The 26039-nt window shown below is 47.1% G+C and overlaps 2 protein-coding genes across 7 annotated transcripts in view; one reads left to right on the top strand and one right to left on the bottom strand.

Moving 5' to 3' along the window:
- The first annotated feature begins 63 nt into the window (after positions 1 to 63).
- LOC128085132 (ubiquitin carboxyl-terminal hydrolase 48-like) lies at positions 64 to 2349 on the top strand. Its single transcript, XM_052692137.1, has 2 exons — positions 64 to 832; positions 1347 to 2349. The coding sequence occupies exons 1-2, from the start codon at positions 699 to 701 to the stop codon at positions 2347 to 2349; spliced, it is 1137 nt and encodes a 378-aa protein (XP_052548097.1). The 5' UTR covers positions 64 to 698.
- A 9292-nt stretch (positions 2350 to 11641) lies between these two features.
- The window catches only part of EIF4G3 (eukaryotic translation initiation factor 4 gamma 3), a 92152-nt gene continuing 77754 nt past the window's right edge, over positions 11642 to 26039 (bottom strand). For all 6 annotated transcript variants that reach the window (XM_052691698.1, XM_052691696.1, XM_052691697.1 and 3 more), the window contains 10 exons: positions 24825 to 25048; positions 23376 to 23491; positions 21754 to 21926; positions 19676 to 19801; positions 18702 to 18783; positions 16806 to 16904; positions 15749 to 15895; positions 14741 to 14822; positions 12805 to 12951; positions 11642 to 12284 (listed from right to left, as the gene is read on the bottom strand). In XM_052691698.1, the coding sequence (XP_052547658.1) occupies positions 12103 to 12284; positions 12805 to 12951; positions 14741 to 14822; positions 15749 to 15895; positions 16806 to 16904; positions 18702 to 18783; positions 19676 to 19801; positions 21754 to 21926; positions 23376 to 23491; positions 24825 to 25048 (1378 nt within the window). In that variant the 3' untranslated portion in view covers positions 11642 to 12102. The remainder of the gene's footprint in view (positions 12285 to 12804; positions 12952 to 14740; positions 14823 to 15748; positions 15896 to 16805; positions 16905 to 18701; positions 18784 to 19675; positions 19802 to 21753; positions 21927 to 23375; positions 23492 to 24824; positions 25049 to 26039) is intronic.

Here is a 26039-nt window from a genome sequence, read left to right as displayed (position 1 = left end):
TTCATACTCATAGATAGTGCCACTAGAGCTATCAGCAATCACTCTAATCAGTAATCTCTAATCTCTCTGTCTATGATTTTACCAGTACTGTAGGATGTGGCTTTAATTGTTTAGCGTCGGTAACATCACATCAATTACTGCAGGCACAGCATGCTTCACTGTCAGAACTGCGCATGATCTTCATGCATCTCTTCATATAGGTGCCAAGGCTTTGGCACGGGCCTGTTCTATTCCCTTGCTGACAGTTCATAATGTAGTTCAGGCATGTCCATATTGCAATTCTGCCCCAACTATTGGTGCAAGTGTTAACCCCCGTGGCTTAAAGCCACTGCAGATCTGGCAGATGGATTTTACATGGGAACGCCGTCTGGCCCCTTGTCCATGGCTCGCCGTTACTGTAGATACAGCTTCTTCTATGATATCAGTCACTCAACGTGCAAAGTGCAACTCAACCGCAGCACAGAGTCACTGGGCCACTGCAACAGCGGCTATGGGGTTGCCCAGTCAGATGAAAACAGATAATGGGTCTTGCTTCATCTCAACTCGACCCAGGAATGGCTAATAGCTTGGCGGATATCTCATTCCAGAGGAATCCCTGGCAACTCTCAGGGACAAGCAATTGTAGAACTTGCCAATCGCCACCTCAAAGGAAAAGTTACGCGTCCTAGGGGAGGGGCCGGGTCGGGCCGGGGGCGGCGATGGCGCCGCGGCTGCAGTTGGAGAAGGCGGCCTGGCGCTGGACCGAGACGGTGCCGCCCGAGGCAGTAACGCAGGAGCACGTCGAAGCGGCCTACCGCGTCAGGCTGGAGCCCTGCCAGCGCGGCGCCTGCCGGTACGGGCGGCTCCGGCCCGAGCTCCCGGCCCCGGGCCTCGCTTCCTTCCCCCGCCTCCTTCCGCGGTCCCCGCTCTCCGCCTCCCCCCAGGGGCTGTGTGGCAGCGGCGCTCCTCCGCTCCTGGACCTTCAGGGCTGTGGTTCTCCCCCAGCTCCCTCCGTTGCCCCCCGCGCTCCCCGGAGCGCTTTCCCGCGTTATCCCCGGAGCTTGGGGGTCCCTCTCCCTGTCTGTCCCCGGATATGCGGCCTGGGCTCGTTGGGGCCCGCACCACTCCCTGCCCCACCCCGACCCCCCCCCCCCCCCCTTTGCTCCCTCCGGCTCTCAGCATGCCCCTGGCGCTCGCTTTCCATCCTCCCTCGGTGGGCTTCCCCAGTTCTCTCACAGCCCTGTGTTTTGGGGAGGTGTGGGATGCTGCCAGTCCCCCTTGCTGCCCCCACCTTCCCCCCCGAGTTCCCAAACGAGGGGCTCTGTCCCTTCCATGGGTGACGGATGGTCCTGGTGCTGGTCCTGCAGGAGGAACTGCCGGGGGAACCCCAACTGCCTGGTGGGCATCGGGGAGCACGTCTGGCTGGGCGAGATTGACGAGAACAGCTTCCATAACATCGATGATCCCAACTGCGAGCGCCGCAAGAAGAATGCATTTGTGGGCTCAAAGAACCTCGGCGCCACGTGCTACGTGAACACTTTCTTGCAGATGTGGTTTCTTAATCTGGAGCTCCGGCAAGCCCTCTACTTGTGTTCCAGCAATGAGCACACAGTCAGAGAGAGCATTCCCAAAGACAAAGACTATGAGCCTCAGACCATTTGTGAGCATCTTCAGTACTTGTTTGCCTTGCTGCAGAACAGCAGAAGGCGATACATCGATCCCTCTGGGTTTGTCAAAGCGCTGGGCTTGGATACAGGCCAACAGCAGGATGCCCAGGAATTTTCCAAGCTGTTCATGTCACTGCTGGAAGATACTTTATCCAAACAAAAAAATCCAGACGTTCGAAACATTGTTCAGAAACAGTTTTGTGGGGAGTACGTCTATGTCACGGTCTGCAACCAGTGTGGCAGGGAATCCAAACTCGTGTCTAAGTTTTACGAGCTGGAGTTAAACATCCAAGGGCACAAGCCGCTGACAGACTGCATAACAGAGTTTCTCAAGGAAGAAAAATTAGAAGGGGACAATCGTTATTTTTGCGAAACGTGTCAGAGTAAGCAGAATGCCAGAAGGAAGATCAGGCTGCTCAGTCTTCCCTGCACACTCAACCTGCAGCTGATGCGTTTCATGTTTGACAGACAAACTGGCCATAAGAAAAAGCTGAACACCTACATTGGCTTCTCTGAGCTGCTCGACATGGAGCCTTTTATGGAACAAAACAATGGTGTTTATGTATACGAACTGAGTGCTGTTCTCATACACCGAGGTGTGAGTGCATACTCAGGGCACTACATCGCCCACGTGAAGGACCCGAGGAAAGGCCAGAAGTTATACCAGGAGAGGTTTAGGTTGGATATTAGGAGTTTCTCCTAATGGGCTCTACTCACAGAGGATTATTAAGTTAATAGGTTGTAATTAGGTTGATAGGTTATAGGGTTATAAGGGTAGGATTATTCTGTGAATCGGGATGTAACGGGGCAAGGCTTAACCGAGAGGACAACAGCATGTATGGGCGCAATGCGGGGATTTCGGGGTGTACGCGGGTAGGGTCCTCCTGAGTTGTAGTAGACTTTCTTGAGCTTGGAGAGGGGGAGATGTTGTCAGCAACTGCGAGACCCCCCCACGGGATGTGACGCGATAGGCCCTCTCCCTGCTCTCTGATTGATGTGTGGCACGTGCCCTTAGGGGCGTAGACGAAGCACATAGGTTACATAAGCTAGAGTTCACGTGTAATAAACGCCATTTTGCTGTCCATCATATTGGTGTGTGTGTGCAGTCATTTGGTCCTGGCCTGGTTTTAGGTCAGTACCGTAGGAGGCAATGCAACAACGGCACTGCTCAATCTCCTCTCCACCCCACTTTCTGGGTGGGCTGATGTCATTTCCCCCCTCCCTCTCCCATTCATATATTTTATCACACTGAGAAGAGTGAAGCTTTGGGAACCCGGGTGACCTTGCACACATTGGTGAGGATGCACAGGAGGAAGGAAGCTGTGCAGGACAGAGAAATTGCCATCAAACTGATTGCACAGCACTATCATCATCATCAAATACTTTTAATAAGTGCTAAGCACTTTCAGTCCCTTTTCTAGCCCTCCCAGGTGCAATGCAATGTATGAATCCCAGCTGGTTCATGGATTTTTTTTTTCTTTAAAATCATCCAATTTGATTGCAGTCCTAAAGCTTCTACAAATTTGCCTGGAGCTTTGGGTTTTGACTGTGCAGTTCAGCCTGCAGTTTAAACCGGGACATTTAGTTATTGCTACTGTTTAGATGAGTTGCATAAAATTTGCATGTCGAATGATTTACCATTTCCACCCCATATCCTTTAGAGACTTTCCAGACCAATGCCTCATGTTCTTTTTTGGCTGGAAACATGAAACCCATTGTACTTCTGGTCTCAGTACCTCCATTCCAGGGGTCACAAGCCGTTTTGTTTTCTTACCATACACCAACTAATGTTTTCCCCATTTTACCACAATTTTTACTTATGGATACATATATTTTTTAATTTAACGAACACATCACTCATGTTGTTGAACTGCTACTGCCTCACACAGAACAAAACAAGATTATCACTACCCATGTCACGGTGTGCTCTGTATACCCTGGAATCAGCTTCTGCTGCTATGTTCACAGTCCTGCTGGCTAAGCGTCACCAAATTCTGTTTTAACATTGGCCTGCAGCTTCAAACTTGATTATATTTAGGCCTTGCCTCTGGTATCCTTACCCCACTTCAGCAAATTTGTTTCCACTTTTTTACCTCAACTTTCACATTTGTTTTGTAAAATCTTTCCAAAATGTTTGCCTACAGCCAGCCTGGCTCAGGGAGAACGTGAGTCTTTTCCATTTCATCCCACATCAGGAGCACAGCAGGCTGGGGAACTCCTTCCCATTGCTTCATTCTTTCATCCCTCAAGCTCCGCGTTCTTCTGCTTCTTCAGCTTCTTGTGCTTTGAAAAACAACTCAAAGATTCCCCAAGAAGCCTTCCCCACACTGGGTAGCACATGTTTACTGATTCTTCCCTTTAAACCTGTTTCTCCCTGAATGTGTATCTGAGGAAGGTAATTTGGGGTTTGATGTAACCTTGGGGCTAAACATGCTGTAACAGAACCAGCCTGTTGTTGCTGCAGCCTGATTGCGCTGTTTGATGGCAGTCAGGCTGTGCCATTTGAAGTATATGGCACAGTTGCTAATTTTGCAGTGAATGTTCCAGGGAAGCTCACAGAGGGCTTGAGCAGGACCCTTGCTTTTCTGCCTTGTGGTTTCTGTTCAGCAGGCGGTGTGCCTGGCTGTGAAGGGAGAGCCTGGCTCATGTTTTCAGCTTAACACAGATAACAGGGAATGGTGTTGAGTATAACTATCCCCAAACCATCACAAACTCAAAGCGTTTAATTAATGTGGGTCTCACATCGATATGTGAGAGACTACCTGGGCTGAATGAAGCCCCTCTGCAGCATGCAGAAGTATGAGGTGAGGAAGGACTCTGCTTTATGAAACACAGGCCCTGCACAGCGCACACTCAGTTCCTGACTTTGGAAGAACTGATGTGATGTTCTTTAGCCACAGTTTTGCACTTTGTTGCCATTCTGGGCATGTATGGCTACTTTACCGACTGCACATCTGTAATGGTTGCCAGAACAACTGAGAAGCTCTTCTAACGTACTGTGTTTGCTGCAACTGTGCAAAAATCACTCAATTTCTGCTTTCAAAAAAATGTACATTCTCTGACACTTTGTGGCCCTCCCGACACTACCTTTGATCTCTTCATTCTTTATCAACCTCCAATAAGTTTTTCTCCATACTTTTCCAGCAGACTGTTCCACATTCCACTCCCAGCTGATTTGTTGCCATCCCTCTAAGAGCAGCCCATTAGGGATCCCAGCTAGCTCTTCTTTTCAAACCCTTTCCAATTTTCCAACTGATATTCTGCTCATCTGCTTACTTTCAAACTTGCCTGCTCATTTTTGCATTAGTTCCTAAGAAATGAATAAAAACATGTTTAAAAATACCAAAGTTTTACCTCTTCTGGAGCCATCACGGTTTTTACGTATGGCAGAAATGTACCTGCCATTGGAACTGACAGAAATTTTGACCGTAAAGAAAGGGCCTTGCAGAAAAAATGCTGTGGGCTCAGTTGCCTCCACAGGCTGCTGCTCTTCTAGAGATGCCCCAATCTGAAAGGGATCCTTATGGCGGATGAGGCAGATACGGTCATCGCTGGGAAACCAGTGGCTGGAAGTTGTGATTCTTCCATCACACTTCTGGCATTACAGTAGAGATTTATTTTACCCCAAGCTGGCAAGAGGAAACAGCAGCTCTCCTAAGCCAAAGACAGTTTGAAGCTGACCAGCTTGGCATTTCATAGTAGGTCGACACACCTCTCCCAAAGCTGTGTTCCCACGGTTAGTACCTGGCAGTGGGAACGCTGTGAAATTCCTTTGCTCTCTGAACCAAATACCGTTCCAGAATAGAATTGGTTCACAGCAGGCTGCAGCGCAGAGCAGGCAGTGGCTGTTCCTCTCAACCAGGCAGGTAATAACTCACTGTCAGGAGCACCTCCTGGCTGGGTATGCTTTTCCAGCTACAAAAGCTCACTTTTGGTTGCTGTGTGTGCAGTGCCTGCCCCTGCCATCAGCAGCATGCCCAGCACATTCAGCAGCTTGGCCGAGCTACGGCCTCTGCACTGGTCCTGCAGCTGTAACAGAGCAACGGCATGCCAGCAAGCCTTGCTGGGAAGACAAAACCCTTGGGCTGAGCAGGAATTTAAAGCACTTTTGGCAATAGCACTTGCTTGAAGCATACAGTCAGATCTAGTGCTTGTCTCTCCATGGGAAATCCCGTCAGCTGGCTCTTCTTTGACATTTGACAGCTGCAGTCCAGGTTCCTGTTCAAATGAACTACCTTGTGATGGTGGAGGCAGCCAGAAGAGTTGGATGTGCTCACCTTTCCTTGCAGGATGAGCATGTGTTCTGAGGAGAAGGTGTGTGACATTCTTTGTGTTTGATGATTACACTGCATGAAAAAAGCATCTCGTGTCAGCGGATCCCAAGGCAGGCACTCATGCTGTAAGAAAGCAGCTCAGAGGAAGCAGGTGGGATGGGTTCTACCATCCACTGTTGCGTTGTGCTTTTGTGGCAGTTTACTAGAATTATTTCCACCCTGCAGACCCACAGCAGGGCTGTGCAGCAGGAGAGCAGCACCATGCACTGCGCCCATCGCCAGAAGCTAACGCGGCAGCGGTGCCACAGCCCGGCCGATTGCTCAGTGCCTGCTCCCTTCTTGGGCCCCTTGTTGTGATGCACTGAAATGGCCCATTTTCCTCCACAGCTGAGACCAGCTGAGATGGTCTTTTCAGCTCTTCTCTGCAGTGCTGTAGTAAAACACTTCTAACAGTGCTCTCCTCCGTGCCTGTTAATGCTCTGAACTCGCAAGCTTAGACCTGTGCTTTGTGGCAACATCGGCTACTAACCCTATGGGGGGCTGGAACAAGACAACCAAGCATGCAAATGGAAGGTTTTACCGTTTTCTCCTCTCACACTAATACAAAGATTTCCTAACTCCCTTAAAGCATCGATTGCCTTCCCCATGACTCCTTTCTCCCTTCCAGTTTGCAGTCACAGCACAAACATCCCTGCAGCTGGGACAGCAATGGCACAGTTGGACAAATTTCCCTTTGGAAAGCACTGAATGGAGCAGGAGCTGGTTTTATTTCTCTCTTCTTTTCAGTGCAATTTAGCAGCTGGAAATGAGGGAGATAAACCAGCTCCACATGACCAAAACTTTCCATAGATCATGGCAGGGCATTCCTACAGCTGCATTTAAATAAGAGGGAGTTATTTCAGAAAACCACAATTCCATGACTGTTAGGGCAGGCAGTATGCAGGGCCCCACGGAAAGTACAAGGGTAGAAAACTTCTACTGAAGTTTCCTCAGATATGTGCGAGGGTTTGGTCACGCTCATGGAAGCTGAGTGGGCTGACCAGTCTCACTTGCTGCAGTTGCTTGTCTATCGCCATGCTTTTCCTGCCATGGCTCCTTGAGGATTCTCTATCCATGGCGCTGGAGTGACGAGCAGCTATGCAGTCCTGGGGTCTTCAGCCTCAGGCTCCGTCCTACGGTTGCTGCAGTGTGCACATGGCCCTCAGGCCACATGAGAGCATTGCTCCAACTTTCTATCAGCGCATGGCCTCTCACGCAATCCCGAGTTAGTACCTTACTAAAATAAAGTAGCAGGTGAGGAGCTGGCACTTCTGCTGATGTTGTTTGGTGCTGCTCAGTTGGCCTAGGGCCACGTAGCAGCAGAGCCAACATCTTCCAAAGAGCAGAAAGGCCAAGATCTGGACCATGCCGGACCAAGCATGTCATGTTGGAGCTCAGTGCTTGCTGGTTTGACCTTCTGCCCTGTGCTTCCTCCTCAGCAGCCCTGACCAGACTCCCACCTCGCAGCACCTCACCACCAGCACATCTATCTCTGGCCAACAGCCACCTCACCTAAATGTAGCTGAGCATCTTGAGGCTGCTCTGCAGTTACCGTCATTTCTCTGGCGTGGTCTTTAGGAAAGCTGTGAGGACACAAGAGGGTTCTGGGTGTATGTGTCTGGTTTTGAGCTTGCTGCCTACAAAGCTGAACCCTTTCACGTCTGTGAAACAAATCAAATGCAAGTGACTGGTGCCAGGGGCACAGCTGTACTAACTGTTCTGCTCTACACTGAATGCTTCTGACAAACCATCCAGTTTCAGATCCCTTTGTCTGCAAAACAACTCATGTTGAACAGGAGCGTACAGGAACAATCACAGCCACTCTTTTGGCAACCAGATGCCAACATCTGCAATTGGTTTTAAGGAAGCTCAGCAAGTTATGGGGTTTTCTTTGTCTTTCTCAGGAGAAATGATCTGTAGGTTAGAAATGAAAGCTCTAGGTTGCAGGGATGCAGCAGACTGGTAAGTTGCTATTAGCTTAACCCTGCCTTGTGAATACTGGAAACCACTTCTACTGCCAATCTCTTTTCCCAAATCTCTGTGAGCCTTTAGCTACCAGCTCCTGCACCACGGAGTGCTGGTCCTGGGCAAAAGTCACAACCACGTCCCCTTACACCTGCCCTAAGAGCCTGGGCTGCGGCTGTTCTCACCACAATTCTCACTTGCTGAGTATCTGTAACATCCCTGTCACGAGGGATTTTGGGAGCTGCTGCCTCATTTAGAAATGGAAAGCGCTCAGGTGTGACCATGAGCAGCTCCGTGCCACAGCCTGGGTGACTCAGGAGCACCTCAGGCTCCTTGGCTCCAGTGCACGCAGGGCATCGCTGAAACACAGCCATACTGCTTTATAGGTAAGAAGCAAAAGGCAGAGCTGCACACTGAATTCTGCTTCTTGAGAAAACAAGGCTAAAAAAACTTGTTAACACAAGAAGACACTGCAAGGTCTGTTATCGGTGACCTGACCTCATTCCTAGAAATGGCTGATGCAGTCCTGGAAACACTTTCCTAGAAAGAAACCAGCCTTCGGCACACACCTTGCCTGGATACTTCAACTGCTTCAGGTTCAGGGACATTTTCAGCAATGAAGACAAAAGAGACGTAAGTGAGCATCTGCTCCTCCCCCTCGCCCGCGCCTTTGATAGCACTCAGCACCAGAAGGGCTCCCAGCAGTGGAAATGGCTCTTAATGCAGCTCTTTCCTGCTGAGCTGCATTAACGCCCTGCCGCGTTCATGAGCCTGCCCAGACAGTGCGTTTAAATGCTTCGTAGGACGAAGATTGAAAGGGAAAACAAACCACAAACATTAGGGGATATCCATGTTCTCCCTGCTCACACCTTGCAGTATCAACAGCAACATGCATGTATGTGGAATGAGGCTTCTGCAAATCAATCACGAGAAGAAAACTTCCTATGATTAATTACCCTCTTTTCTGTTTCATGCATCTCTTGCAGTTTTTCTCTTTTAACGCCCACAGGGAGGATGTGTTGCAAAGATCTTCACGGACCTCTGGCTACATCCTGAAATCCGTGCAGATTTAGGTTACTGAAAAACAGCTGCAGCCTGCAGGTAAGCAAGCAGCATGTGGCAAACAGAGCAAGGCGGGCAGAGGAAGCAATTTTGGTCCAAGGTTGGTATCAGATGGTGACATTTGTAGGAAGCTGAGCCACAAGGCAACATATCCACTGCTGGAAGCCTCTGTCTAGTGTATAAACTTCTCACATCGCTCCATGTACAGCTTTATTCCTCGATCTTAAGATGTAAAAATTGCTGTGTTGCAAACACACCTTTTCAGAGCCTCTGAGTAATTCTGAAAATATTCTTAAAACCTCTGAAACCTTCCTTCCTGCTGCAAGGCACTAACAAGGCCAGTTCCCACTCCCTACAGACATTTACCATTAAAGGCTCAAACAAGGAGAGGAGAGACTTTCCTCCTCTACCCGTGTGCTCACTGATCTCCTTCCTTCCAGCCAGTGGTTTTTCAGATCCTTCAGTCTGAGGATTCAAGCTCTCCAACATCCCTGCCCTTGCACACTCTGATTCACATGAATGTTCAGAGGCTCTAGCAATTCCTACCTTTCTGATTCAAAGGCAATCAGCACAGAAATTACAGTCCTTACGTAGTGGCACACGGTGGCTCTGGCACAGGACACACACATTACCAGCAGGATCTGAACACAGCCCACCAGTTCACCAGGTGTGAGCGCCACACAACTTAGCAAATATTTGGCCTAATTTATACACAAAGTCGCATCTTCTTAACTGAACTATTTCACTGCTACAAACCATCGCATACCCACTCTTCTTCTGGCTCGAAAATTAATTTTTGCAAGAAGAGCACACACACAACCCACAGCCTCACAAACCAAACCCAAGCAAACCGTCACAGGACGGTGAGCCCAAGGCTGGAGGTGGGGGGAGCAGCTGTGGATGAGGAGCTGCTGGGTGTCATACAAGCAGGTACAGACATATGCACATATAAAGGGTGAGAAGTTTCTTTTCTTCTTTTTTTCTTCTTCTTTTTTTTTTTTTTTTAACAAAACATCAGAGAAAAGTGTTTTATTGTTATTAAAAAAAAAGAAAAAAAAAGAAAAAAAAAAAAAAGAAAAAAAGAACCAAACAGCTCTAGTGTTTGAGGCCATGGATTCTCCAGCTCAGACGCATGGCATGGACACACATCGACAGGGAAAGCGTCACACAGACATCTCCCCCTGCAGCCACAACCAGCTACCCTCCTCCCTTCCCCTTGGTGATCAAGTAACATCCTTATGTAAGTACAGCAATTGTTTACATGTAAAAGTAAAATTAGGAAAGTATTTAATGTAGTTTTTGCCTCCTCCCCCCCCCTTTTTTTTTGTTTTGTTATTGTTTTTAAGATTAAAAAGAAGTGATTTAGCAGCTGGAAAGAAAAAAAGACAGCATCACGTGAACAGCTAGTGCTGCACAGACCACCAGCAATTGCTCCACAGGTTACTCGCGGTCCACGGACCACAGTTCACAAATTCCATTTCCGGGCTGCACAAACTCGATGACGGTAGACGCTTCTTCACATGAGAGCCAGCAGGTCATCTTTGGTTGTTGACGAGAGACAGCCAGGAGACTTAACGCGCTCAGCAGCTCCGTTAGCACCTGGTGAGCGGGCACCGCGTGGGGCGGCAGGGCCGGGAGGAGCACCGCGCCGCTGGCTGCGCTCCTTTCACCTCGTGGCTCTCATAGGTCGCGTTCCTTTTCACCCTTCTGCGTTTTTGGGTTTCTAACGAGCATCAGGGCAGCCAGCAGGTGTGCTGGAAGCTGAGCAGCAACAGACGTACAAGCCGCGCAGCAGGGCTGCTGGGGTTCTCCGCTCCAACAGCTGCAGCCTCCACAGTCGCCGTGTCGCAGGTCCCAGCACAACACCTCTGCTCCGAGCAGACGAGGCACCGCGCTCACAGGGCTGCCATAGGGCACGGCCCTGCCTGCAGCCCCACAGCACTGCAAGCAGCCGCCTGCTCTTGGCCATTAAGTTCTCTCTGCAGAAGAAGTCTCCCAAGCAGCAACCCCCCACCTTTCTGTTGTTGCTGTAAAAACAATTGCTCTCACCCCTCTTTTTGGCCGACACACATACGTACGCACACTATATGTACACAATTTGGAACTGAGGATCTACACAATGAAAAGGAAGCCAGCACCGCTGAGGTGGTGCACACATTCAGCAGCTGTCAAAGGAGAAGTCGTTTTACTTTCTTTTAAACTTGCAATGTTTGTCTTTATTTTGTTCTTTATATTTTGAAAGTGAAAAGAAATAGTATCCGAGTCAATTTCTTTTTTTTCTTTTTTTCTTTTTTTTTTTTTTAAATATTTGTTCTATGTATTTACAAGCCTTAAAGTTGCTCTAAAGGTTCTGAAAGTATCACTAGTACATTTTTTCCCCAGGGTAGCACTGTTTTGAATGAGTTATTTTCGGAGCACTCTGGTCCGCAGCCGTTTTCTCAAATTCACTTCCTTCCGATCCGAGGCTGTGCACTACGTTCTGTTACATTTCTGAAGCAAGCTGAGAGGCAGGCAGAAAAATCTGATGACAATTAAAAAAAAAAGATCTCTTCCTCACCTAGCTTACCCCAACCCCCTTGAAAAGTTTTGTCTATTTATCATGCTTTGAAACAAAACTGAGGTGCATACGAAGGGGAGGGAAATTTATTTCTCTGCTTTTGTTCTATTATACAATTTGTTTACAGAAACTGCAAATTTAAAAATTACACTGGCATTTGCAGTCCTTAAAATAATAAATTAAAAGTTTTAAACTTTTTTTTTTTTTTGTTTGCTAAACAGGTTTGTTTTGCTTTGTGTATTTGAGTCCTCGTTTAAAAAGAAAAGAAAAAAAAGATTAAAACAGAAAATATTTTCTATAAATAATACATGGATTTTGGTTTAGTGCTCCCGCCAGGTTTGAAGTTTACTGTTTTTTTCAAGTACCTTTTTCCTCCATGATCACCTTTGTGTTTATCTATGTTATCTCTCCCACTCGTGCGTGTGTGGGGGAAGGGGGTCTGCGCGAGAATTGGCCTTGCTGCACTGTGATTGGCGAAGACGTGAAACTCTTTAAAAAAATACTTAAATTGTTTTTTGTGTGTGTTTTTGTTTTTGTTTTTTTTCCTGTATTTTAAGTTTTAATTATCCTCTGACTCCTCTTCAGCCTCCCGTAGCCATGTGAAGAATGCTGTGACAGATTTCAGCGCTACTCCTTTCCCGTTCTGCTCTGCTGGGTCCTTGCTGCTTTCCCACTTGTAGAAGGCATCCTCTGAAATCACCTCCTCATCATACAGGCAATCGAAGAACATCCGCAACAAATCTGCAATAATGGAACCAGGGCAGAGAACATCTGTTAGTGCTGCGCGCCGCAGCCAGCAGACAAAGCCGCGGTTACGGATAAGGGGATTAATGGGACCTTTACAGCAGGAGACACAAGCAAAAGGAAGACCTGCCCCTGGGTTACTGCTTCCTGGCTGCTCAGACACAGCTGAGGTGAAGGCAGCTCCCTCCAGATAAGGGTTAACCTTCTACTGTTCTTCTGTCATCTTTGCATTACAGAGATTTGTTTTTTCTTCTGCACAGCTGATTACAGGAGCAAGCAAGAGAAGAACCCACCTCTGGCCAAGCATTTGGGGAGCTGCACTTCTCTAGAAGCTGGAATCTGGACAAGCAGAAAGACTGTATACTGTGTTATCTCATCTGCCACGTACAGAGGTAAAATTTTGTTTCTGTTGTCAGGAAAAGCACTTCTTTCCAGACTCTACTGCCAGACTGCAGCAGAAGCAACTCTTCGTTAGGCTGTCAAGGGTTTAAATCCCCAATACACAGACAACACTTACTGGGAGGCTGATCAAGTTTTACTATTGATGCTTGTAGTGCATAAAGTGCTTGTAGTTCCTTCTCTGTGTCTGAGTCCAGGTACTTGAGTAAGATCGGCACTCTCTGCTTGATAACAGCAGTGTCCACACGGAAGCTAGAAGAGTCCGCTGAAGGGAAGAGAAGAAAACAGGGTCAGCTGTGGTAGACGGCAGCAGGAGTAAATCTTTTATTATCTTTATTCAAACAGAAGTGACTGGTACTGGTTAGCATGAAGACAGACAAAAAGATAAGAAAAAATAAGAAGTATTTCTGATCACTGGCTTTTTCTGGAAGTCTTGATTTTTACAGTTCCCCAAAGGCAGCTGCTATCTGTAGTGATCCTAACCAGCCTGCTTCGTCTGAACTGTGCAGCACAACTCACCCAGCTGGATGTTCAAACAATGTACAATGGCTAGTGCTAACATTTCAGCTCTATAGAAGGTTTTTAGTCTGTGTTTTTTTTTCCCCTAAAAATACTAAAGCATAAACAGAATCATCAGTTGCAAGTGACACTGGGGATCAGGAACATGCAAAAATACACGTTAGAAGTCCGTCAGCAACACAGATACATTAGCAGCTTTATAAGTAGATCAGACAACACAATTCAGTGATTTTTTGGAAACAAAAGAAAAAACCCTCTATTAGAAGCAAGGCCAAAAAGCAGAACAGAAGACGTTTCTGATACACTCCCAGCAAAGATTCCTAACTCTCCAACACCCGTCATAAAATCTTGCATCATTTCCCCGCTAACACTAGGTGGCATCAGAAAGGTTCTGCTCTCGTAGAAGAAAGGCGCTGGGCTGTACCTTTCCACTCAGCCTTGCAGCCAGGAGGTGAAGCGCAGCCCATTCTCTCTGCTGAGCCTTGATTCTTACAGCTAGGAGCAGAAGTGGGTGCTTTACAGGCACAGTTTTTTGCCTTACCAGACACCAAGAGTAAAACTAAAGAAAACAACGTGAACTGACCAGTCTGCAGAGCACCCCTGCGAGGCTGAGGCTCATGTGTCTGACTTAGGAATCCGCCTCCTCCATTTCAAACCATACACTGCAACTGCTGTACCTTCAAACCCACACAAATGGGTTTCTGAAAACACAACACGCTTTGGACACAAAACTATTAACAAGACAGTGATACAAGCTGGCTTTTGCTCTGAAACCCACGTTTCCAACTCACACATGGCAATCTCAGGGAGACCTCACTGCTCTCTGTAACTACCTGAAGGGAGGTTGTGGTGAGCTGGGGGTTGGCCTCTTTGCTCACGTAACAGTGATAGGACGAGAGGGAATGGCTTCAAGCTGCACCAGGGGAGATTTAGGCTGCAGGTTATGAAGTACTAATTTTCTGAAAGAGTGGTCAGGCACTGGAATGGGCTGCACAGGGAGCTGGTGGAGTCACCGACCCTGGAGATGTTCAAGGAACGTTTGCATGTCGTGTTGAGGGACGTGGTTTAGTGAGAACTACTGGTGATGGGTGGATGGTTGGACTGGATGATCCTGTAGGTCTTTTCCAACCTTGGTGTTTCTGTGATCCTGTGATCTGCAATAGTTGAGTGCCCATGCAAGCTTGCTGACAAAGGAGTGGAAATGCTAATTACCTCGGTAATGTCTAGAGCATTTCCACCTTCCCTAGAAAAATCCATGAACAACCTGGCATTACTCAGAGTCACCTGCAATGTCTGCTCACGCACGGTCGCTGGGCCGTGTCAGGGCCTGAGCACACCGTAAGCAGGGAAGCGCCTGGCCACTGCAGAGGAATGGACGTCCTGCCCTTGAACACCAGAACTCAATAGGGTTCAAAAATCTTCCATGATAAAAAGCAGTTTCAGAGGGGAGAAAAAGTGATATAAACTTGAAAAATTAGTATGTACTAACTCTCGCAAGGCCAGTTGGTGTGGTGTTTACATTGCAAGTTACTCACCTATAATAGCTGCTTTACAGACTGCTGTCATTAAAGCTCTAAGGAATGTAGGTGAACTCATCTGGCTTTCATCTAGATTAGCCTGAAATCAAGAGTAAATGGACCAGTTAAAAACATGCCAGTGCTTAAGAGGAATTGTTTCCAAATTCCACTGCTGAATTTGGCAGGAAGCTGAAGTTTAACAAAAGCTGCTGCAGTAAGAATCCAGTGCAAAGAATCATGTGCAAAAACTCAACTTTCCCATTCAATTGGAAACAGCTCAGGTACACCAACATGCAACAAGAGCTCTCCTGTGATCAATGCACCAATTCTTCTCACAACTCATCATATGTCTTAAAAAAACCAAAACCAATAACTCTTGTTTACAGTAGCCTTATACATCTGCTGTGTGCTTTTGAAACAAATTTTACAGAATGCTCCATGGAGGAGACTTGTTTGCTCTGCAGAAGAAGCTCACAGAATGGCTGTATAACTTGTCCAACACTACAAAGAGAGCTTGTGGGTGTCCTTAGATTTTCATGCTTCTTTCGTTCTGCTCTCTAACAGCCGCAGAAAATACCACTTCTCACCAGCAATACCAGTCCTCCAGCAACAGAAATAACTGGAATGAAGCTGACCAAGGCTTAGCTGTAAGCAGAGAGCTAACTGAATTGAGCTGAGTATCGTTTCAGGCATAAGATTCAAAATAGGCCTTAGATAATGCAGCCAGAGTATACAGGGCAGTGCCTGAGATAGTCAGAAAGACACAGGTGAGAGCTGTAAATGCCTCTGACGGTTTCCCACCTCGGTGGAACAAACAGAGCAACAACTCAAAACAGAGCAACTCTGTGCCAGCCACTTGATCTTACAAGCTGTCTCCTGGCAGTTTTCCTTCCAGATACCTCAGGCCTAGCACTGTATAAATGTAAGAGGACCTGAGACACTGTAGAGATACTCCTTTAGATGAGAAAATATTTACAAAAGCAGTTAATGAACTGTGTGCCCGGAGGGTGAAAACAGTCTTTGTACCTCTACCCAGTCAAAGATTTGTTCATCATTCGCCTTGTCCTCAACAATGAGTTTTTCTAGCTGCTTGTTCAGCTCTTCTGCGGAGAGTTCTTTCTCTGAAAGTGCTTCTGGGGAACTGGAACAGTCAGACTCCGTGAACTCCAACTTCTGCAACATCAGAAGTGATGATGAGAATGAGTTAAATAAACTTTTCTACATCAAATTATGCCAAGTTGAGGCAGCAGGCTACACTTCAGTGTTTTCTGCATCTTTCAATGGCAAAGTTAACACTGCCATGATTTATACATCTTCTTCTGTTCCAAACCCTATGGAGCATTTTACAAAAGTGGGAATTTCATTAACCAGCAAAAACAACCAGGCATCCCAGAACTACTCCAGCCCTGCACGACAGAAAGTCCGTGCTGCTCAACTAAAACCACAGGGAGCTGGAATGCAATTATCAGAGCCAGCATTTGCCCAAAAAAGCTGCAGCCAATGCCTCCATTCTTGCAAAACATGACAGAGGATCTGCAGTGCCCCCATCCATCACCAGGCTTTGGTGATCCATTTCATTTCCTGCAGCACAGCACTTCTTAAGTGTGAAAGCAGGGCAGTGGGTCGCCTGGGGCTCCCGAGGAAGACCTCCAGGTACTTCAATAGGAGCACAACCACCAGCTGCAAGGTGCCCTCTGTCAGCCTTGGTTCCTCTTTATTGTGAAACTCTCTGGGATCATGATGCAAGGTGGGACCAGTGAATACATGCTACCATTTGTTCTGAGCCTTCTGCACAGCTTATCCTGCTTGCTTCAAAACTCATTCTGAGTTCATTCCCCTCTTTAGGAGAAACACATCTGCTGGCTAAGCCAGCTGGTGGGACATGCTTGCCTGGGATCACAGAGAAGCCAGACCTGCTGGCATTTCAGAAAGAGGCACTGAAATCATATAACCTCATTTCAGAGCTGGAGACACTTCATCCCACAGCAACTACACCTAAGAACAGGATTGGAAGGAGATTAACAAATGCAATACACAAATCAGCACGACAGAGCCATTAGGCAGTGGCTTGCTGTTCACTCACTTGTTCCATGAGAAAGGTATGTACATCCTCCCCTTCAGGTAAGTAGTCCTTCCAGCTGAGGCCAGTCTCCCTCCATAAGGCTCCCACTTTCTTATGGCTCTAAAATACAAACAGTTTGCCCATTTGAAAGACTTGAGAGACAACCATGAGAGCTTACACAAGCTGGAGTGGTGCAGCTGTGTCAGGGGAAATAAAGAACCATTCAGCTACAAACAAGATGCCTAGCAATAATGTGAAAATGTCTGGAAGTCCCGTGCAAGAGAAATCATATACACAACCCTGCCACACGTATAGGTAACTTGTAAAGAGGTCAGATGCCATGGTGATGGGTAATAAACAAGGCACAACGTGACACGTGGGGTTTGCAACAGCTTCAGCCAGAGGTTACCTATGAGAAAGGACATGCCTGAGTAAGGCACAGCTTCCCATGACCACGACGGAGCTGGCAGACAGAAGCATGATTCTTCTGTCAGCAACTTCCTCTGTAACACATTGCCTCCCTGCCCTGGCGCTGGCAAATTAGCTACTTCTAGAACATTCGTATTTACATGGCTGTTTTCTGCTCACGGGTCAAAGCTCCCATTTGTACATAGCACCCAACTGTTCCATTTTGAGAATTTGTTGCCAGTGTTGAGGAAAATCTCTTTTGCAGCACACACCGTGCAGCATCTGCTGTGCTGACCCTTTGGTAGCCTGCCCAGCATGGCATGGGCATCATCCTGACAGGAACACAATCAGCTCTTTTCACTGCAAGGCTTTCCAAAATCACTGACCCCATTGCACCTGCACGCGGGACATTACTGCACAGCCCAAGTTAAATACTGATAAAAGCAGCTTGATTTTCCATTTACGAAGCAGATTACAATCTTAAATTTACAATACAGACTATTAAATGCTAATTGTGTGCAGTTCCTGCTACCACTCATCAGGATCTGACTATTCAACAAGACTGCTATTGCATGGAAACGCCTGACTTGAAATAACCATGTCCACACACTGGCCTGGACAAGAGAATTATAAAGCTGTGACAGAAATAGAAACCCAACCTCGTCCTTCAGCCCCCAGAGCAGAGCAGCTCTCACAGAATGGAGGAGAAAAAACAAAATTCAGAAACAAACTAAACAAAAAACCCCATCACTGTCCAAATAAGCATAAGACAAAAAGACATCAATAAAACGTCACTGTTTGCACTGCTAGCCTGAAATGCTCTAGGAACAATCACCCCTGTTTAAATGCATGCTTAAAAACAACCAAAAAGGCAAGTGAAGGATTTTACAGAGTTTCAAATAGACACTATTCAAAGTGCATATTTAGCTGGATTAAAAAAAAAAAAAGACAAAAATGGAGACAGTTATAGGGAAGCCACCAAACTGTTTGGACACACAACTGTGAAATGTGTAAGAGAGCTGTAGAAGTCACAGGGTGAAAAGGTGTCACTACCCCTAGTGATGGTGAGTCTTAAGAGTTGGCAGGTTTAGTTTGGATAAGCACCCAGAAGTCTGAGAGGCATCTGGAGCTTATCCGAACTCTCAGAACCTCTGCGGTCTGCAAGAACAGCTCTCTCGCAAGATTTCCGGCACTTGCTGCTTCTGGTCAGCCCAGAAATACCTTGGGAATGTCCCTCTTGCAGTATTTCAGCACTCTAGCTTCTGGAAGAAGCCAGGTGCAAAGGTACCTGCAAAAGGGAAAAGTGATGAGAAAAGAAAAGTTAACTCAACTTTTTGGAACCTCACAAGGCTTGGTTTGAAACTGGGGATGAAGAAGCAAGTTTTCCTAGGTTATCTGGAGTGGCTGCCCATCCCTAAGTATCTCCAAGTGGGAAACGTGAGCAGTGGTTTCATGCACTGACATACTTGCTGCCTCCAGCTCATAGGAACGGTGCTCCTGGACACTTACCATTTGTTTGCATAGAAGGTGCAAGATTTCAGCAAGCAAGACCCCGGCTCTTCCCACAGGAAGTAAAGGTTTGCTAAATTCTCTAGAACAAGAGAAAAACAGGTATATTTGCTTATAATCTTTTTTTTTTTTTTTTCCCTGAAGACAGTTAAATGCTCATCTAACATTGCTCCAAGTCTGCAATGCAAGGCAAGGGACATGATCAAACGGAAGCAGGACAAAAGCTGTAGCCTATGCCAGGAATACAGGATCTCATCTAGCTAGCACAGCTGATAAAACAGACTTTGTTGATGCAAGTGTGCTTGCCACAACAGGGCTAATTACAAATACTTTCTTCATTTCTGCTCGAGATCGTATCCATTCAACTTTTATGAGGTGCTGCATTTGGGTAGCAGGACCCTACAGGATAAGAGCTTTTGAGGAAAAAACAGTCATGATTGTCTCAATACTACTTACTTAAGAAGGGAACCATTCAACTGACTTCTAATTAATCTCCAAATATATAATGAAGTGTACAAAGCATAGGAACTCTGGTCCTGGGAGCAGTTTCCAGCCCTGCCAGCCAGGTTTGTGCCGGTGTTTCAGGCACTGCCCAGGCCGCTGTCACTGCGCTGTGAGACACAAAGACACCGGCGCGGCAGCTCGCTCTCTCCAAATCTAATTCTCAGAGCATCAGCGCGCTTCTGAATGGCACTGACTGCAGCACGGGGTAGCTGCTAGGCCAGCCAGAGTAAACAAGACCGAAATCCATTTACAGATAAAACTTTCACCCCTGAACCGCGACTGAAGAGCAGCAAGCTCCCCACCCCAGCTTTTGGTGCAAATCCTCAATCCCAAAGGATATGCAGCAACCAATAGGCAAAGGTGCACCTCTAACGTGGTCAGTTTTCTATCTGCCAGTAAGAACCGTGCTGTGGCACAGCAGGCAGACAGCTGAAGCTCGGCTGTCACTGAAAAAGAGCAGCACTGCTTACTGTATAAGTTCTCTCATAGAGATTCCTCCTTCTTTTAACATGGGGGTCACCAGCTCAGCTAGGTACAGCCATATATGGGGTATATCTATGGCCATGTCATCTGCCATCTCCAAGGTATCTGAAAACCTTTAAAAGAAAAGAAAAACGTCGGGCATTAAATACAACTCAAACTGAGATTTTTCCTGCAAAGTAAACCTGCATTTAAAAAACCCTCTGTTAAAGGCAAACCACAAACATCACAAGGAACACATCTGACATCTTATGCTTGCAAATGCTTTGAATCTGCCAGGGGCCGATTTCTTCAGGCAGTAATGTGGAAAGAGCATTGCCTTGTGTAAAACCAGCAGCTAGGGATGCTGCATCCAGAAAAGCTCCATGGACAGCAGTTTTTATATCCCAGGAACATGCAAAATTTCACAAACAGAAGTACTTTTTACATTTACAAGTTCAAATAAATTGAGCCTTCTTAAAAAACCCAGGCATTTACATAAGGATAAGGGGCTGGCTTCTTCCCTCACAAGCTATTTGCTCAGACCTGCTGAAGAATGGACATCCAGAACAGAAAACGTAGCAGGCTATTACAAAACTGTTCCCCAGCTCTGGATACAATTTCCAGCATAGCTCAAAACTCTCTTTCCCGATAAAAGCTCGGTGGGTGGCTTCACTTTCCAAGCCTGATACTCCTATCAGGATCAAGACGATCATTTTTCTGCTTTCCTGCCTATTTTGATCATGGTTCACTTCTCTCTTAAAAGCTGTAAGATTCTGGAGTTCAACTTCTAAGCAGAGGCTGTCCCCTTTGCTCTGTTCCTCATGTCCTCTGCCACTATTCAGCTCTGGTTTGTTCAAGCACTTGGGCCAGCAGCTGGTTTCCTGTGGTATCTCTCCAGACCTGTGCTATGACCACTACTCACCCCACAACCCCTAATTACACAGTAACTTGTGCAGCAATCAGTGTAGTGGTTTTCAGTGTTCTTCTCAGGTGCCCACTGGAAACCTCAAAGGGCAGCTGCCTTTTCATCATCCTCAGGAGCTGCTGTGCTCTGTCGGTGCTGTTTCCAAACCACAACCCCACCATTTCAACACGATCCCGGGTTACTTGGCATCACAACTGCTTCTCTGCGCCCGAGGAAGCGCAGGAACGGCTCTTATCACAGTGCATTGCAGGGATGCATCACTGCAGACATCTCAGCCATCAGTGATGCGTGGACATGGATGCGGGCTCCCTGTGCACGTATTTTCTTATTGCTGCTCCATGTGGTTTGAACTGAGGCTGCCTCAACTTCTCCTCTGAGCCACTCGATTTCATCATGACAAAATTCACTGCCAGACATGACTGCAGGGGGAACACTGCTGCTGCTGTCAGCACCATGATGAGATGTGATTCAAAGCAAAGCAGCAAGACAGGGCTAAATACATAGAAATGTAGCATCTGAGAGAGTTATTTCATCTACCTGTTCTCCAGCTGCTTGTCACGGTTTTCCATTTCAACCATCCTGCTCTAAATCTTACCAAGGACAAGTTGGCACCCGGGAAGCTCCGGGAACACCGATCCTTTCGCGACTGGATAACATTCAAATCCAGGCTGGGAACACCAGCTCCAGAGGCAGTTATCATCTGGGAGATAAAAGGAGCTGGTGGCCTGAAGCAGAGTTAACTGAGGAAAGTCTGTTCTCTCTGATACCGTATCTGGGCAGGCACCAACGTCACATCAAGTTTTTATCTTCCTCCTCCCCTTTTGTGCACATTCGATGGCTCGCCAAAAGGCAAACAGTGACAAGCACAGTGCCAAGCAGAAATCTGAACATGCGCATTTAAACGTACACCTATGTATTAGAAATAAATACTTAAATACAAAAATATTTACATTCACTAAAAGCATCTGAAATGACTAAAAATGCGCTAAAATATCTGTATTACTTGTAAGCACACCCAGGTGGAAATGCTGCTCCCAAAAGGACGTGTGGTGAGGGTAGGATGCCAATGCAAAGTGAGAAATCATTCTCTCCAACACAAACAGTGCTCAGCTGCACTGAACACGCAGGAAAAGCATCGGTTTCTATGTGCAGAATACAAACCCCTTGAAGAAATCCTGCTTGCTCAGCTTTCCTGACTGCACCAACTGATGTAATAACTGGCCCATGTGATCCCTGGTGATCTGACTCCTCTCCAGCGTTGACTCCACTCCCACTCGCACAAACACAGGCAGCAGGCTCTGGGCGCTCAGCTCCTCCACGCACTGCATCGCCTCCTGTTTTAACGACACGCAGGGTCATCTGCCTCAACTGCAAACATCAAAAGGTGCCAACACGAAACAACAAGCGGTGCAGGAGGTCTGTGCTGCCAGAGCAGGGTGTGCTGTGCAACACGTGGCACGGGGTCTCAGGACATCGCTGCCTTTCAGTTCTGCTTTAGACATAAACACACAGCAAAGCCAAACCGGGCTGTGGAACTCTTCACAAATCACCACTGAAATGGCAGTCAGGAATCAAAAAAGGATCAAAATTACACCGTGCGAGCAGCAGAACTTTGAATACACACTCATGCTCCAGGGCACTGCTTGGCAGCTATGCTTAGGGACAGAGGTCGTTCTGCATGTCACCCAAATCCCTACCGTTCTACAACATATCAAGCCAAGTCCAAAACAGGACATCAGGTTAGCTTCACTACTAACTGGGCTGGCTGAACAGAAATGCCTACGTTACAGTAACACACTGTACAAAAAAGCAGAAAACATGGGTAACGTTAAGAGGGAAATTTCCTCTGTATAAAGCTTTTACTTTCTAGCATGTGTATTTTGCAACCTATGCAAATAAAACACTCTTAAATATAGACTGCCATAGCTCTATTGCTTAGCCAAGTGCTCCGTTAGCACAAGAGCTGGCCTATTAATGTGAGACAAAGCTGCATTTGTCAGAAACTTTGTCACCATATTTGAAGGGTGCTGAAAATCCAAAGTTATCAAGTAACTGCAAACAAGCTGCATCAGTCTGATGTACTTCTGAACAGCGTGAATCCCAAACAAACCATCATAAAGATTCTTTCTGATTTTAATTAGAAACACTACGAAATGCAAACATCAGTTCTGTTTTAAGGCTGCCAAGCTAGGAATATCCCTTGCACTGTCATTTCAAACTTTGCATGTTTTTAAATTTTATTTCAGCAAAAGATCAAACCAATCAGCTCTGCAGCAAATGTTCCCCATTCCTACAAACTCCCTGGACAGGCTCAAAATCCATTTACATGGGAAACAAAATTGTTACCTTTAACCAGGAAGTGATGACAGCTGCTCAGTAATCTCCAATGTTTATTAAAAATACTCTGGAGTGGTTCATTCAATATTTAGTATTGCTTTATCTGCCTCCAGATCAGAGCAGCAAATGCTTTGATAACTAAATGAAAACCTCAGTTCATTTTCCCACTAGCTCTTCTGCTTCCAAAATTGCCGTATAATGGAGCTGCTCAGTGATTTGTGACAGATACACACACATCTTGCTGCTTACCACACACACACTGGCCCACCTTCCCTGCTTCAAGTATGGCAGAAAACATCCATGGAGCTGCTGCCACCCAAACCTCACAAGGTCCCACTGCTCCTGTGACCTCTGGGAGAACTGGGTACCACTGGTTCCACGGAGAAGCATCCTGAGGCCCCACAGCAGGAGACCTTTCTGCTAAGCAAGGATCTCACGTTGCTCACCTTAAAATCATTAATATGCAAGAACTCATCAACGATAGATTTGCATTTTCTCTCAATTTCCTCTTCTGATAAAGAAGGCTTCTCTTGAACTGGGGCTGGGGGAGCTTCTGGCTTGGCTGGTGAAAGCAGAGAAACAGCATTTGGGAAAGGAAAATCAGAATCGTTTCCAAAGATGACAGTTTGAAAACAGAAGTCACAGAGCCAACTCTGCTGGCTGGCCAGCCACAATCACAGCAATCTTCACTGTGATGACCGAAACAAAGATGGTTTGCAAGCAGGAATGTGAGGGCTGTGCAGGGCGAGCTTCCTGGCTCCCCATCCGGCACGCGTCACCTCCTCCTTGGTTACATTCTCCCCTCTACCTTTCTGCAAGGAAAATATGTAGTGATGTGGGACGCAGCACCCCAAAGCACTCTCTACCTGCATTAAATAATTAAACTTTGAGCTGTTACAGCAGTTCTGAGGGTATGCTGTACCTTCAAAACATACTGTGAGTAACACCCACAAACCCTCAGACCTTCCAGAGCGGGGTGTGTGTGGTGCTGCGGGGGCAAAGATGTACTCCTCGCAATTCCTACTGCAATAGCAGTTTCTGGATGCTTTGCATGCAAGAAGCAAAACCCAGTACTTACTTTTCCATAACTTATTGCAAAAGCTATATCCACAGGGAATGCTGTCTTAAATGTCCTCAATACATCCTCGCTAGCAAATCAAGATCCAAAAGTGGGAGCTGCAGCTCTGACACAGCGACAGGTCGACCCGGTGGTGCTAACACCACGCTGCACTGGGCCCTGCGTGGAACCAGGGCTGGCAATGAGCAGAGCTAAAAGCTCCATCTGGGGATTCTGCCTTGGGAACAACCAGTTCCCTCCTCTGCTCCGGCCTGGAGAGAAGCCCACACCCAAGGGAATGCCTGTGGGCTGGACCTGTGCTTGGTTACATCCTCCAGTTGTGCCAATTCTGTAACCGGCTGGGGATGAACAACCAACCAACGCCAAGGCAAAAAAAGAGGTCCCTCCAAGCACACAACGCGCCATACGCTGATTCTGCTCGAGCTTTGCCAATGCGCCCAATCACAGGAGACAAGATACACTGAGATGCTCCTTGATGCTGATTTTGGGGACCTGTCTCCCAGGAACAGGTGGCAACAGCAACAGGACACCAGCAGGAAGGACAACGCCACGTGCTCACGCTTTGTTGCTCCCTGCAGCCTTCCGCTCCGAGGAAACACAAAGAGGAGCTGGTGGCAGAAGACGACACTAAAACCTGTAGATACCAGTTGTGTTACAAACCTCTGGGAGGTTCTCAGCTATCACAGCTCGACAGCACGTCTCTGTGGGCCAAATATTCACACCACAGCACAGACCCCTGTCCCTTCTACCTATGAATTCTCCGGTGAGCCTTTCCATGCATCCAGCAAGGTTCCCTGAGTACGGAAAAGCTGCTTACCAGACTCCTTGGCTTTGCTCCTCTCTGCCTCTGCGCTGTTCCTGTCCATCTCCATGCCGCCTGTCAGCTGCTTCACCGTCTCCAGCATCTCTCTCCTCTGCTCCTCCTGTGCCTGATTGTCGAGCAGCAGCTCCTTACTGCTGCTGCCCCGGAGGAAGGTGTTGGGGCGGGACAGGGAAGGTGGGAGAGGTTTATCGTTCTTCTCCCTGCCTGTGCTCCCGCGACTGCAGAACAAAACCACATGCACTTGAAAGCACAGTAAGAGTAACCCCAGCTCGCAGTCCTGGTAATGACAGATCCTCAGCCCAGCAGGACTGCTGTCTCAACTTCTCACAGCTGTAGCTCCACTGATTATAATCACAAGTCTCAGAGACACACAAACACAACCAGCACATGGAGCGGGCAGGCAGAGCCAGAGAACACGCAGAAAAGCGTGAATGTAATGACTGAAGTCATTACAGCACCCATTTAAAATGTGCAGTGGTGAAGTCTGTGATGTAAAGGCACTGTTTCACTGTAAGGCAGTGGTGCATTTCTACCCATTTATTGAAAAAGAACCTCAAACAGAGCCAAAATGGAACAGCCTCCAGGTGATGAGAGCTGCATGTGACGGAGGAGGGAATGCGAGCAAGGAATCAATACAACAGCATGCTAGCTGGTGTGTACTGCAAGGAAGAACTAATGACTCCACACATTTACAAAGTGTGTCCCAAGGAAGCAAATTACTAAGGATTAATTCATATTCCATGCTACAGGCTGGAGTGGCTGCAGTCCTGGTGCGATCAGGTGTGTGAGAACTGCATGGCCTCGTGGATGCATGAGGCAGAGGCCTGGTCACATGGGAAGGGGCCAGGGACAGCCAGAGAGCTCTAAGAGCCTTGCCACATTTGGGCAGGGCTTCAAGCACGTTTGTTGGATCAACAAATCCGGTGACCTGGCTGAACACATGAGCACTGCGTTCAACTCCTGTTTTCATCTGAACATCCCTGAATGCGTTGCGAAGCGCTCACACGGTGTCCTTTAGAAAGGCTGACTGCAAAATGGAAGCTGAAACATTCATAATGCCTTTAAAATTGAATACCACTTGCCTCTCATATAATACTATGAAAGATGCATTTTAAGTCAGCTCAAAGTACACATGGGGAAAAATGATCCTGCTGTTCCTGGAAGCTCCATGAAATTCTCATTGTTTTCATTCTTCCAGAAACTAGAGCA

Source organism: Tympanuchus pallidicinctus, unplaced genomic scaffold (genome assembly GCF_026119805.1).
Source record: "Tympanuchus pallidicinctus isolate F22 unplaced genomic scaffold, pur_lepc_1.0 scaffold29, whole genome shotgun sequence".
NCBI classification, from domain to species: domain Eukaryota; kingdom Metazoa; phylum Chordata; class Aves; order Galliformes; family Phasianidae; genus Tympanuchus; species Tympanuchus pallidicinctus.
The sequence above is the reverse complement of the archived record's forward strand: the minus strand, read 5'-3'. Positions and strand labels throughout refer to the sequence as shown.

What these genes read in the sequence shown, in the direction of transcription:
- LOC128085132 (XM_052692137.1), top strand. Translation starts at nt 699, where the DNA reads ATGGCGCCGCGGCTGCAGTTGGAGAAGGCGGCCTGGCGCTGGACCGAG. An exon ending in TGCCAGCGCGGCGCCTGCCG is followed by an intron (nt 833 to 1,346) that starts GTACGGGCGGCT and finishes CTGGTCCTGCAG; the next exon opens with GAGGAACTGCCGGGGGAACC.